The following is a 15,497-nucleotide window of genomic DNA, read 5'->3' as shown; positions in this document are numbered from 1 at the left end:
CAAAATTTTATTTCTATAGAAAATTTTGTCAAAATTTTATTTCTATAGAAAATTTTGTAAAAATGTTATTCCTATAGAAAATTTTGCCAAAATTGTATTTCTATAGAAAATTTTGCCAAATTTTATTTCTATAGAAAATTTTGTCAAAATTGTATTTCTATAGAAATTTTTGTCAAAATTGTTTTTCTATAGAAAATTTCCTCAAAATTTTATTCCTATAGAACATTTTCTCAAAATTTTATTTCTATAGAACATTTTGCCAAAATTTTATTTCTATAGAAAATTTTGCCAAAATTTTATTTCTATAGAAAATTTTGTAAAAATGTTATTCCTATAGAAAATTTTGCCAAAATGTTATTTCTATAGAAAATTTTGTCAAAATTGTATTTTTATAGAAAATTTTCTCAAAATTTTATTTCTATAGAAAATTTTGCCAAAATTTTATTTCTATAGAAAATTTTGTCAATTTTTTTTCTAATGAAAATTTTGTCAAAATTTTATTCCTATAGAAAATTTTTGTCAAAATGTTATTTCTATTAAGAAATTTGAAAGTACCTCTTAGTTGGAGAGGAATATTTTGCAAAATCTACCAAAGCATCAAGAATTCTGGTAAAATTCGACCAACTGTTGCAACGGAGGGTCTAACTCCTCGACCAGATATCGACAAATCATGCATCTTATTCATTAAATTATTCATCTTTTCCCAAGTTCCTGTAAATTCCAAGTAAATTAAAATTAAGTTTAAAGAAAAATGGTAACTTTAGAAAAATTTCATAGAAATTTTAACTTTGGAGAAAATGTTATTGACATTTTGTCTTTCGAAAAAATTTCATAGAAATCTTAACTTTAGAGAAAATTTCAAAGAAATTTTGTCATTAGAGAAAATTTCAAAGAAATTTTGTCATTAGAGAAAATTTCAAAGAAATTTTGTCATTAGAGAAAATTTCAAAAAAATTTTGTCGTTAGAGAAGGTCGTTAGAGAAGGTTTTATTGAAAACCTTCTCTAACGAAATTTGAAATTTTCTCTAATGACAAAATTTCTTTGAAATTTTCTCTATAGAGAAAATTTCATCACAATTTTGTTGTTAGAGAAAATTTCATAGAAATTTGTCGCTAGAGAGAAAATTTCAAAGGAATTTTGTCTTTAGGGAAAATTTAATAGAAATTATGTCGTTAGAGAAAGTTTTATAGAAATGTTGTCTTTAGAGAAAACTTCATCAAAATTTTATCGTTAGAGAAAATTTCATTGAAAATTTAATTTTACAGAAATTTCATAAAAATTTAATTTTACAGAAATTTCATAAAAATTTTGTGTTTCGAGATGTTTAGTAAAAACTTCAACTCTAGAGAATTTTCAAAGACATATTAACTTTAAAGTTAAAAAAAATCTATTTTAAAATTTCTTTATACTTTAGAGAAAATTTCATAAAAAATGTTAATTGAAAAGAACATTTCATAGAAATTTCATCTTTAGAGAAAATTCCATACAAATTTTAATTTTAGAGAAATTTTTATAGAAATTCCAATCTTAGAGAAATTATATTATTATAGAAATTTGAATTTTAGAGAAAATTTCATAAAAATTTTAAATTTATAGAAAATTTCATAAAAATTTGAAAATTTCATTAACTTTTCATTTTTTGAGAAAATTTCATAAAAATTTTCTCTTTCGAGGAAATTTCATAAAAAAGTTAATTCTAGAAAAAATTTCATAGAAATTTTAATTTTACAGAAAATTTCACAAGAATTTTAGCTTTAGCAAAATTTTACAGAAATTTTGTAGTTGAAGTAAATTTCTTAGAATTTTTTTTCTTTCGAGAAAATTTCATTAAAAAATTGGCTTTAGAGAAAACTTCATATAAATTTTGTCGTTAGGGGAAATTTTTTTAGAAATGTTATCGTTATAGAAGTTACTTTATAATTTTGTCTTTAGAGAAAATTTCATAGACATTTTGTATTTCGAGAAAATATAATAGGAATTTTGCTTTCCCACAAAATTTTATAGGAATTTGGTCTTTAGAGAAATTTTTATAGAAAAATTTTCAGTGCCTTACCTTACATAAAATAAAATAAAATTTTTATAGGTTAATCTAATTTTATTTTCTAAATTAAATAAATTTAATTACACCAAATTAAATTGAATTAAAATAAAATGAAAAAACAAATAAATAAATTACACAGAAAAAAGCAACTCGTAATTTATGGCATGTTTCGAACTTCAAATTTCAATTAAATCGGTGAAGTTGAAGTTATTTCACTATACTTTAAAAAAAGTTCGGTCACAGGGAAGTCCCACTCACCGACCATATTTCGAAAAATAATGAAGCCGATCATTGTCTAGAGGCCACTCCAAAACTTCCCTTAAAATGTCTAGCAAAACGGAAAACTTAAGCCAAATTATCAAAAAGTTTGGTCAGGGGAGAGTTCATCCTGTTTGTCCAAATACCAAAAAATAGGGAACCTCATATTAACTTCATAACCTCCTCTAACGTAAAAAAAAGTCGGGCAACGAGGAGGTCCCCTTCTCTGATCAAATGTATGGATTTTTGTCCAGACAGCACCCCAAATTTTTAGTTTTATTACATTAATTTGTATTTAATAATTTTTTAAGTTAGTGTCTTAATCGAAATTTTGTTTTTTATATATTATAATCTTTTTTTTACAGTTTGTAGTTGTAGTAGTGTTCAAAATCATTACTAATTTTAAATTAATTGTTTTTATTATTTTTTATTATTTTTTAAGACATATCGAAATGCTTTACAATGCACCTTTTGTAACAATAAAGGGCCTCTATCAGGCTATGTTACTAATATAAGTGGGCAACTAAATTAAAATTAAAAAAAAAAATAATTTTCTTTCCGTGTAGAGAAAATCATTAATTGATTTAATTTAATTCATATTTCTGGTTATTTTCAATCAAGCCTTGCCAGAAGGTCATTTCGATTACACTCTCATTAGATGTAAAATCTGCACTAATTCAAATAAACAAATAAAATGAGCATTCTTGAAGAAACCAAAACGAGAAAAGGCAATTACCAAATTTCCCCTCCACTCATTACCGCCTCCCTCCACCGCTACATTGCATAGTAGCATTTACAATAATCGTAAATAATTGCCATTTATATCAAAAGGGTTTCCTTTCGACATAAACGAGAGTGAACACACCCACACACACACATACGAATGCACATATTCGTTAAAATATTTGTATGTGAGTGAATGCGTGTTAATCATCCCATTATATCGTATGTTTCAATGAACTGTAAAAAAAATATATGAATGGTAAATATCCTCACCTCCAACATCTAAGCGTATTTTTCAACTACCGGGCAAACAACAAAAAAACATGAACTAATTCGCCACTTCACATGCCAATTGAAGAGAAAATGCCACAAACAAAAAACTGACATCATCAACAACCATAGGGAAACAAGAAATTGAGTGTTTCCATTCTCTCTCTCTCTGTCTCTCATTTTATTTTACTCCAAATAAAATCAGAGCACAAACTTTTTACATAGGGCATATGAGTTTTTTTTTTTGGAAAAAATCTGGCGCCAAAATTTATGTGGACTTTTTGAAATTATTTAATTATTCAATTTATCCTGGATAAATTGATTACACGCAAAGAAAAAAAACGTTTGGAAAACGTGTACCGAAAACGTTTTTCTTTTGTTAGAGTTTTTTGAATTGCTTCGAAAATTTTAAACTTTTATCACCAAAAAAATTCGTTTGTTACAAAGTTTTTATTTTTTCAATAAAAAAAGTTATTTTTGAAACAACAACAGAGTCCATTTCGTTTATATCAAACACTCTTCTTTTCTGACTTTTGGTCTTTAATAAAACACATTTTACAGTTCAAAATTTAATATAGTACAATGTAATGTTGAACATTTTTTTCGGAATCTTCCGAACATATGTAGAATGTATGTAAAAAAAAACAAAAAAACAAAAAAAAACTTTGGTCGAAGCAGGGATCGAACCCACGACCCTTGGCATGAGAGTCAGACGTAGCAACCACTGCTCCACGGTGCCAAACTAAATGTTTGTTTCTGTTAAATAAACTTTGTTTATTCGGTTCGTGGGCGCCGCAAGCTATGCTATATAAATATAACTTATATGGATATTTATCTCTTGATGACCATAACAGGTACATAGCTCAGTGGTTAGTGTGTTGGCTTACAAAGTGCATGGTCCGCGGTTCGATTCTCCGTCCAGGCGAAAGGTAAAAAAATTTTAAAAATTTATAAAATCGTATAATTTCTTCTACATTGTTTGTATTACAGAAAAAGGTGCTAAGAACTAAAAATCTTCGTGGAAGTGAGAAAGATGTGAGGGAAAATGCAATTAGCCAGAAAAAAAATTTTTTTGAGTTAGTCTTTATGAAATTGTTTTTACATCCTGGAAAAGAATAAACGTTTATCACAAAAAGTATATACTTTTCTTCCAAATACACTTCCTTACAGCGAAAAGCAAATGAGAAACGAACTTTGTTTGTCTAAAATTTCGTTTGGGAGGAAAGAATTATTTTTTTGCGTGTATGTACCCCAAATTTTAATATACTCTTAATGTTATTATTCTCCAAGTGAAATCAATTAAATACTCATTAGTAGGGAAAGCCGACTTCAATTGACCTATGATTACTAAAGTAAGTCATCAAAGTCAATATCAACGACCGAATTTCTAAAAAAAAAGATATTCTGATTTTCAAAAATTCCTACTTTAAATCTAGGATCTATAACATAGAGATTACAGAGTGGCTGGTATGTATTGCAACTAACTGACAGCTGACAGATTTATTCCAATGAAATTAATTTCACTCTATTGTTTACAAGCTTAATATTCAATCACGAAATTTATTGATCCCATTAATTTTTTAATTGAAATACCTTCAATAACGAAAATGATAGTATCAATAACAGTTTTAATTGGATTTGAATATGTCAATTAAAAATTTAATTCATGTTGACGGCAAAAATCAATTAATATTTTAATTTATTCAATTAAAAATTTAATCGATGACGATTGTCAAACTTTATCAGTTTCTTAATTGATTCATTTTATTATTTTGTTAAGTTTCAACCTAACTTCCAATTAAATTTTCAATTAAATTAGTTAAACAAATAATTTAGGTTTGCCATCGACATTGGTTTTTTTATTAAATTGCTTATTTTAACAATTAATTGTTTAATAAAAACTGTAAACATTTTCACTCATTGTATGAATTAATTTTGTCAAAATGTTATTTCTATAGAAAATTTCGTAAAAATTTTATTTCTATATAAAATTTTATTTCTACAGAAAATTTTGTCAATTTTTTTTTTCAATAGAAAAGTTTGTCAATATTTAATTTCTATAGAAAATTTTGTGAACATTTTATTTCTTATTAAAAATTTTGTCTAAATTTTATTTCTATAGAAAATTTTTTCAAAATTTTATTTCTATAGAAAATTTTGTCAAAATTTTATTTCTATAGAAAATGTTGTCAAATTTTTATTTCTATAGAAAATGTTGTCAAATTTTTATTTCTATACAAAATTTTGTCAAAATTTTATTTCTATGGAAAATTTTGTCAAAATTTTATTTCTATGGAAAATTTTGTCAAAATTTTATTTCTATGGAAAATTTTGTCAAGATTTTATTTCTATAGAAAGAAATGTCAAAATTTTATTTCTATAGAAAATTTTGTCAAAATTTAATTTCTATAAAAATTTTTTTAAAATTTTATTTCTAGAAAAAACTTTTGTCAAATTTTATTTCTATAGAAAATTTTGTCAAAATTTTGTTTCTATAGAAATTTTTGTCAAAATTTTATTTCTGTAGAAAATTTTGCCAAATTTTTATTTCTTTAAAAAATTTTAGCTAATTTTTATTTCTATAGAAAATTTAGTTCGAAAATTATATTTCTATAGAAAATTTTGAACAATTTTTATTTCTATAGAAAATTTTGTCAAAAATTTTATTTCTATCTAAAATTTTGTCAAAATTTTAGTTCTATAGAAAATGTTGTCAAAACTTTATTTCTATAGAAAATTTTGTCAAAATTTTATTTCTATGGAAAATTTTGTTTAATTCTATTTCTATAGAAAATTTTGTCAAAATTTTATTTCTATAGAATATTTTGTCAAAATTTTATTTCTATTGAAAATTTTTGTCAAAATTTTAGGTCTATAGAAAAATTTGTCAAATTTTTGTTTCTATAGAAAATTTTGTCAAAATTTTATTTCTATAGAAAATTTTGTCAAAATTATATTTCAATAGAAAATTTTGTCAAAATTATATTTCTATAGAAATTTTTGTCAAAATTTTATTTCTATAGAAAATTTTGTCAAAATTTTATTTCTATAGAAAATTTTGTCAAAATTTTATTTCTATGGAAAATGTTGTCAAGATTTTGTTTCTATAGAAATTTTGTCAAAATTTTATTTCTGTAGAAAATTTTGCCAACATTTTATTTCTTTAAAAAATTTTAGCTAATTTTTATTTCTATAGAAAATTTTGACAAAAATTTTATTTCTATCTAAAATTTTGTCAAAATTTTAGTTCTATAGAAAATGTTGTCAAAATTTTATTTCTATAGAAAATTTTGTCAAAATTTTATTTCTATGGAAAATTTTGTTTAATTTTATTTCTATAGAAAATTTTGTCAAAATTTAATTTCTATAGAAAACTTTGTCAAAATTTTAGTTCTATAGAAAATTTTGTCAAAATTTTATTTCTATGGAAAATTTTGTTTTATTTTATTTCTATAGAAAATTTTGTCAAAATTTTATTTCTATAGAAAATTTTGTCAAAATTTTATTTCTATAGAAAATTTTGTCAAAATTATATTTCAATAGAAAATTTTGCCAAATTATTTTTCTATAGAAAATTTTGAAAAATTTTTATTTTTATAGAAAATTTTGTCAAAATCTTATTTATATGATAAATTTTCTCAAACTTTTATTTCTATGGTAAATTTTGCCAAAAATTTATTTATAAAGAAAATTTTGTCTAAATTTTATTTCTATAGAATATTTTGTCAAAATTTTGTTTCTATGGAAAATTTTGTCAAGATTTTATTTCTATAGAATTTTTTGTCAAAATTTTATTTCTATAGAAAATTTTATCAAAATTTTATTTCTATAGAAAATTTTGTCAAAATTTTATTTCTTCGTCAAAATTTTATTTCTAGAAAAAACCTTTGTCAAATTTTATTTCAATAGAAAATTTTGTCAAAATTATATTTCTATGGAAAATTTTGAATTTTTTTTTTCCATAGAAAATTTTCTCAAAATCTTATTTATATGATAAATTTTCTCAAAATTTTATTTCTATGGTAAATTTTGCCAAAATTTTATTTATAAAGAAAACTTTGTCAAAATTTGATTTCTATAGAAAATTTTGTTTAATTTTATTTCTATAGACAATTTTGTCCAAATTTTATTTCTATAGAAAATTTTGTCAACATTTTATTTCTATAGAAAATTTGGTCAAAATTTTAGTTCTATGGAACATTTTGTCAAGATTTTATTTCCATAGAAATGTTTGTCAAAATTTTATTTCTATGAAAAATTTTGTCAAGATTTTATTTCTAGAAAAAACTTTTGTCAAAATTTTATTTCTATAGAAAATTTTGTCAATATTAAATTTCTATATAAAATTTTGTCAAAATTTTATTTCCATAGAAAATTTTGCCAAAATTTTATTTCTATAGAAAATTTTGTCAATATTAAATTTCTATAGAAAATTTTGTCAAAATTTTATTTCTATAGAAAATTTTGTCAAAAATTTTATTTCCATAAAAAATTTTGTCAAAATTGTTTTCTATAGAAAATTTTATTTCTATAGAAAATTTTGTCAAAATTTTATTTCTATAAAAATTTTATCAAAATGCTATTTCTATCTAAAATCTTGTCAAAATTTTATTTCTATTGAGAATTATGTCAAAATTTTATTTCTTTTGAAAATTTTGTTAAAATATTTTTTCTATAGAAATTGTTGTCAAAATTTTATTTCTATAGAAATTTTTGTCAAAATTTTATTTCTATAAAAAATTAAAATTTTATTTTATAAAAAACTTTTTTATTTCTAAAGGGTGATTTGTTAAGAGCTTGATAACTTTTTTTTAAAAAAAAACGCATAAAATTTGCAAAATCTCATCGGTTCTTTATTTGAAACGTTAGATTGGTCCATGACATTTACTTTTTGAAGATAATTTCATTTAAATGTTGACCGCGGCTGCGTCTTAGGTGGTCCATTCGGAAAGTCCAATTTTGGGCAACTTTTTCGAGCATTTCGGCCGGAATAGCCCGAATTTCTTCGGAAATGTTGTCTTCCAAAGCAGGAATAGTTGCTGGCTTATTTCTGTAGACTTTAGACTTGACGTAGCCCCACAAAAAATAGTCTAAAGGCGTCAAATCGCATGATCTTGGTGGCCAACTTACCGGTCCATTTCTTGAGATGAATTGTTCTCCGAAGTTTTCCCTCAAAATGGCCATAGAATCGCGAGCTGTGTGGCATGTAGCACCATCTTGTTGAAACCACATGTCAACCAAGTTCAGTTCTTCCATTTTTGGCAACAAAAAGTTTGTTAGCATCGAACGATAGCGATCGCCATTCACCGTAACGTTGCGTCCAACATCTTTGAAAAAATACGGTCCAATGATTCCACCAGCGTACAAACCACACCAAACAGTGCATTTTTCGGGATGCATGGGCAGTTCTTGAACGGCTTATGGTTGCTCTTCACTCCAAATGCGGCAATTTTGCTTATTTACGTAGCCATTCAACCAGAAATGAGCCTCATCGCTGAACAAAATTTGTCGATAAAAAAGCGGATTTTCTGCCAACTTTTCTAGGGCCCATTCACTGAAAATTCGACGTTGTGGCAGATCGTTCGGCTATTCTTGATGAAATGTCAAAGCATACTGAGCATCTTTCTCTTTGACACCATGTCTGAAATCCCACATGATCTGTCAAATACTAATGCATGAAAATCCTAACCTCAAAAGAATCACCCTTTATAAACAACTTTTGTCAAAATTTTATTTCTATAGAAAATTTTTTCAAAATTATATTCCTATAGAAAATTTTGAAAAATTTTTATTTCTATAGAAAAGTTTGTCAAAATCTTATTGATATGATAAATTTTCTCAAACTTTTATTTCTATGGTAAATGTTGCCAAAAATTTTTTATAAAGAAAATTTTGTCTAAATTTTATTTCTATAGACAATTTTTTCTAAATTTTATTTCTATAGAAAATTTTGTCAAAATTTTATTTCTATAGCAAATTTTGTCAAAATTTTATTTCTATAGCAAATTTTTATTAACATTTCATTTTTATGGAAAATTTTGTCAAAATTTTATTCCTATAAATAATTTTGTCAAAATTTTATTACTATAAATAATTTTGTAAAAATTTTATTTCTATAGAAAATTTTGTCACAATTTCGACCGTTTGGAGGCCATAGTTCGTGCCAAGGTTAGCAAATTCGAACAAATCTAAAATTATTTACAAATTTATGTTATGTTATGTATCTTGCGTAGTATAGAACAGCTATTCTGATAAAAAAGGATAATAAATATTTCCTTTGTTATTTATTTAAATAGTTTAATATTTACAAAGATATCTTCGTCTCAGACGTTTCAATTCTCTAAAAATATATATTTACAATCTGGTTTTAAAAAAACAAAAAAATACATAAGATTCGTACTCTTCGGTCCATTATTGATATTTCCATTATATTGCAATAAATTTTAATTTGTTGTCCAATTACATGAATTTCGAAAAGTGAAATTGTGAAATCGAGAATAGTCCCATAGAACCCACTGTCCTATCATTGGAATGTGTGCTTCATCTAATGGGGTTTATGTCATCAAATGCTGCTTTCAACAAATACGGTGTAGTACTCTAGCTGGACCAATAAATAATGCTCACACAACTCATTAATTGTGATATTGTCGACGAAATCGTTGTGGAATTCTCTCACATTAGAAAGCCTAAAGAATTTGCAGTATGTATGATACACACAAACCCCCCCCCCCCCCCCCCCCCCCAGCGTTGAACATGTGTTTTTGAACTTAGCAAATACTCCCCCACATTACAGTGATTACAACACAATGACACACACACTTGATTACTCTCACTTTCTCACTCAATATCATTATGGGGTAAAGTGTAAGGCTATGAAAACAAACTCAAACAACAAAAACTGCTTCTGGATAAGGCTCAAACATTTTGTGCTAAACTGATAGGAAAACATTCGGCTTCAAACAGTGCTGATCAAAAGACGTTCAAAGGACTAAATTGGGATTAAAAAAAATTCTAAAACAAAAAACAAACACAGCAGTTGTTAATTAAATTAAAATAAAAAATATGTGTTCAATGAAATACTTGTTGGCTTTAGCCATTGTGGCAACATTGGCAAATACTGGTGAGATTTTGTTTGTGTGTGTATTTTTTTTTTTTTTTTTTTGAATAAAGGAATGTTTAACTCAAAATATTTTTTAAAAGTGTATGTTGAAAAAAAACGAGAAAAAACCTTTTTAATGAAAACAAAACGTCTTTTTTGTATATAAATAATAAAAACCAAAAGCAGATTTATTTTATTGTTGATTTTAATTACATTACAATCTCATTTGGATTAATTAATTGTTCCAAATAAAAAAATTTCCCCCATTTGTATATTAAAAATTTTGTTTGTTACTTATTTTTAATTAAAAAATATATATTTACAAAGTGTTTATTAAAAAAAAAAGACAAAAAAAAGAATATTTTTAATGAGAATTATCTTTCTAATGCATTTTTTGTAACCAATATTGTTCATTAAAAATAATAATTTAAATTAAAACTCAAATGGCACATTGCATACAAATTTGAGAAAATAAACAATTTGATTTCACGTAATTAATTTAAAAAAGTATTTTTTTATTTCGTTGGTTATTATTTCGTTGATATTATTAATTCAAAAGTGATAAATTAATTTTGTTTTCATTAAATATTTATTTAAACATATTAATACACTCACTAATGCGCAATTTAACTCTATACTATTTTAATTCTCAAATATAAAAAAGTTTACACAAATGAAACATATTATTAAACTCCTATTCGTATAGTTCACAATTTCTTAAAATTTCTAAAGATGACTACAAATACGACCATCTTGAACTTCGAATGGTGCTAACGATATTTTTGCAATTTTGAACTCCAATTTTTTTCTTTCAAACTACGAAATTTCCTTTAACAAGTGCAAAACATTAATTATATCTAAAAAATTATCTTAAATTTTTGGGAAAATATTCGCTAAAATTAACGTACATTTTTCTTACCCGTGGGTTCACTTTTTTTGAGTAAATATTATTTTTTTTTTGTATCTAATTTGAATTAAAAAATACTTTTACTGTCTGCATATTTTTAATGGGAAACTTTGTTTTTTTAATAATTTTTTTCTATCCATTTGACTGAATATTTTTAATGGGAAACATTTGTTTTTTTTTTTGTAATAATTTTTTCTATCCAAAATGTATTCATTAAATAAAACTTGAAATTAAGTCTCTAAAATTTGAATATAAATCGCACATATGTTTATATACTAAATTCATAATTCATTTGATTTAATGTAATTGTTTTCTATTTCGTTGAAAATTAAATATATATATAAAAGGTTTTAACTTCAATGCAGATATAATTATTATTATTTTAAAATTTTCAATCACAGAAATGATAACATCGACCAACCTCAAAATTATAATTAATTTAATTTTTATTTTATTTATATTTTTTATAATAAATATCGAATTTATTTTAATTTTTTCCAACTGCATTTAAATTTTTTTGTGTTATTTTCTTATCGATTCATTTTAATCTTTTTCACCTCTATATTAAACATTTTGTGATTTATTTATTTTTATATTTATTTTCTTATCTATTTCACAGCCTTCGCTACCCACTGTTACATGTGCACTTCATTGGAAAACAGTAAATGCGGTGATCAATTTGAGCCAGAAGAGAATATGAAAGTGGATTGTAGCAAAGTTTCTGCTCCAGCCTCTATTATTTCCTATTTCACCAACACCAATCTCAATTCGACCGGTTGCATGAAGCAAACAATGGAAACAAGTAAGTATTCAAATTGAATATTATCAATCAATCAAAAGGAAGAAAAGATATAACATTTAAACAATTTCGAATTAACCCTCTAATGTCCCAATTTTTTTGTCAGTTGATGAAATATTGAATGCTAACGATACAAAAGCAAGAAAACTAATCAAGAAAAATTTATACGTTAAAATTCAGTATATGCTGCAGAAGCTCTTGAACAGGTCCTACTAAGTTTTCTTTTTATTTTATTCATTTTTGTTGTCTTAAGGTGTTTTACTAAAAGCTTCCTTATTTAATGAAGCCCGCCCCTAAAGGCGGGATTGGGCATTAGAGGGTTAAGAAAATATGACTAGAGAAAAAAAATGGTTATAACGCCAAAATTCCAAAATAGACCATCAGTTCATCCATATAACCATCTTTACGTCAGTCCACATATGTTTCTTAGCAAGATCTTCATAAACAAACACTACTCAATGAACAAATTTATCACTTTGGATATTAGGTCCATACAATAAAAGCAATAAAATGGGAGAGTAAGCTGGTGAGAGTGCCTGTATCTCTAGTATCTAACCACAATAAATGTCTTTACAATTTTATTGAGTTATAAATGGAGACTTATGGAGATAAGAAAATGCAAGTGATTGAGAGTAAGCTGGAGAGAGTGCCTGTATCTCTGGTATCTAACCACAATAAATGTTTTTACAATTTTACTGAGTTATGTGTGGAGATTTAATGAGACAAGAAAATGAGAGAGCAAGTTGTTGAGAGTGGCTCGTTCTTATTTCTCTTTATCATGGAATTGTATACAAGGGGGTAATTAATACAGCATTTAATGATGGTCACATTAAATAAAGTTTATGAGATTCTTATTTAATTAAACTAATTGGCAACAGTAATAAAACAACAACAAAAAATTAATTCGAAATGTAAACAACATGTAATATATTCCGTATAAAAACCTCGTTGCTAAAAATGAGGAAAAATACATGGTTTATTATATTTATCTTATCAAAAAGTTAACTAAAAACAGTGACTATAAATTTTCTAAAAATTGCAATTAAATTTAATTCTAACTTAAATCACCATTAAACGATGAATTTCTTGCAGATCTATCAAATTAATTGTTTATTATTTCATAAAATCGATTTTTTAAAAATTTCCAAATACAACAATCTTAATATATTTTCTTATACTTTTCCCTTCCGAAATCTCATAATCTGCTTCATTTTCGATTTCAGAACTAACTGGCACCGTAATTACACGTTCCTGTTTCTTTGGTGATATTGCTCACACCGAAACTGGCTGCAAAGTAGACTCCAAAGACTTGGGAGCCCAATTGTCCTGTGACGTTTGTACTGGAAATTTGTGCAATGGTTCCACCTCTATGGCTCCCGTTATTCTTAGCATTGCCGCCTTCTTTGCTTTGGCTCGCATCTTCTCTTAATTTGGAAGAAGCTAACATCTAAAAGGATAAATTGGTTGGAAAAATAAAGAATGCAAGATCCTTTATTTATATTCTTTTTGTTTTAAGTTAAGAAATTCCATATTTTTCGGTAATTTATTATTTTTTTATGAAATAAAAATAAAAACAAAAAAATGTGTTCATTACCATTTCTGGTCATCTTATAAAATTTTTGAAGAGTTCCACTTTTAGGGCATTTTCAAAAAAGCAAACACAATTTATTGAGAATTTTCGAAAAAATTATCTCTAGAAAAAAATTTCCTCGCTACAGGAAATTTTTGCAAAACGATGTCTTTATAGGATATTGCTAAAATTTTTATCTATATACGAAAATTTACGAAACTTTGAGAAAAATTTGATCTCTATAGAAAAGTTTTGCTAGATTTCATCTCAATAGAAAATCTCCATATAAAATTTTCGAAAAATTGCATTTGTATCTGAAATTTTCGAAAATTCATCTTAAGAGGAAATTAAAAAAAAAATCCTCATTAGGAAATTTTGACAAAACTCGTTTCTATAGGAAATTTTCAAAAAAAAATCATCCCTAGAGGCAATTATTGAAAGTATTGATTGAAGTATTGCAAAATTTCATCTCTTTGGAAAACTAAAAATTTCATTTCTATAGGAAATTTTTGAAACTTTCAATCTATTGGAAATTTGTGAAAAATTTCATCTCTATAGGAAATTTTACAAAAATTTCATCTCTATAGAAAATTTTTCGAAAATTTCATCTCTATTCCTATAGATGAATGTGTGAAAAATTTTATCTCTATAAGAAATTTTTCGAAAATTTGATTTCTATAGCAAATTTTTAGAAAATTTATATAGGAAATTTTTCGAAAATTTCATATCTTTAGAAAATTTTTCAAAAATTTCATCTCCATAGAATATTTCTCGAAAATGTCATCTCTATAGGAAAATTTAATTTCTATACAAAATTTTTCAAAAATTTTTCCAAAATTTCATCTTTCTAGGAAATTTTCCAAAAATTCCATCTTTATAGGAAATTTTTCGAAATTTTCTATAGGAAAATTTTCGAAAATTTCTATAGGAAATTTTTCGAAAATTTCATCTCCTTAGAAAATTTTTCAAAAATTTCATCTCTATAGTATATTTCTCGAAAATTTCATCTCTATAGGAAATTTCTCGAAAATTTCATCTCTATTTTCAAAAAATTTTCAAAAATTTCATCTATATAGGGAATTTTTCAAAAATTTCATCTATATAGGGAATTTTTCAAAAATTTCCTATCTATAGGAAATTTTTCGAAAATTTCATCTCTATAGGAAACTTTCATCTCTATAGGAAATTTGTCGAAAATTCAATCTCTATAGAAAATTTTTCGAAAATTTCATCTCTATAGGAAATTTTTCGAAAATTTCATATCTATAAGAAATTTCTCTAAAATTTCATATCTGTAGAAAATTTGTGAAAAAATACATCTTTATAGAAAATTTTTCAAAAATTTCATCTCCATAGGAAATTTTTGAAAATTTTCATGTCTATAGGAAATTTGTAAAAATTTTCATTTCTATAGGAAGTTTTTGAAACTTTCATCTCTCTTGGAAATTTTTGAAAAATTTCATTTCTATAGAACATTTATCGAAAATTTAATCTCTATAGTAATATTTTCGAAAATTTCATCTCTATAAATTTTTTTTTCGAAAATTTCATCTCAATTCCTATGGATGAATGTTTGAAAAATTTTATCTCTATAGGAAATTTTTCGAAAATGTGATGTCTATAGCAAATTTTTCGAAAATTTCTATAGGAAATTTTTCGAAAATTTCATCTCTTTAGAAAATTTTTCAAAAATTTCATCTCTATAGGATATTTCTCGAAAATGTCATCTCTATAGGAAAATTTAATTTCTATAGAAAATTTTTTCGAAAATTTCTATAGGATTTTTTTCGAAAAATTCATCTCAATTTTTCCAAAATTTCATCTTTCTA

General features: G+C 24.6%; 1 protein-coding gene across 1 annotated transcript; it reads left to right on the top strand.

Annotated features, from left to right (window-relative positions):
- The first annotated feature begins 10,255 nt into the window (after positions 1 to 10,255).
- On the top strand, positions 10,256 to 13,592 carry LOC142224718 (UPAR/Ly6 domain-containing protein CG9338-like). The gene is made up of 3 exons (XM_075294505.1): positions 10,256 to 10,413; positions 11,919 to 12,101; positions 13,322 to 13,592. The coding sequence occupies exons 1-3, from the start codon at positions 10,356 to 10,358 to the stop codon at positions 13,525 to 13,527; spliced, it is 447 nt and encodes a 148-aa protein (XP_075150620.1). The 5' UTR covers positions 10,256 to 10,355; the 3' UTR covers positions 13,528 to 13,592.
- The last annotated feature ends 1,905 nt before the right edge of the window (positions 13,593 to 15,497 follow it).

Source organism: Haematobia irritans, chromosome 2 (genome assembly GCF_050003625.1).
Source record: "Haematobia irritans isolate KBUSLIRL chromosome 2, ASM5000362v1, whole genome shotgun sequence".
NCBI classification, from domain to species: domain Eukaryota; kingdom Metazoa; phylum Arthropoda; class Insecta; order Diptera; family Muscidae; genus Haematobia; species Haematobia irritans.
The sequence above is the reverse complement of the archived record's forward strand: the minus strand, read 5'-3'. Positions and strand labels throughout refer to the sequence as shown.

Bases quoted from the DNA above. Each gene is read 5' to 3' on its own strand.
- LOC142224718 (XM_075294505.1), top strand. From the start codon at position 10,356: ATGTGTTCAATGAAATACTTGTTGGCTTTAGCCATTGTGGCAACATTG. The intron at 10,414-11,918 runs GTGAGATTTTGT...TCTATTTCACAG, and splicing joins GGCAACATTGGCAAATACTG to CCTTCGCTACCCACTGTTAC. The intron at 12,102-13,321 runs GTAAGTATTCAA...TTTCGATTTCAG, and splicing joins GAAGCAAACAATGGAAACAA to AACTAACTGGCACCGTAATT.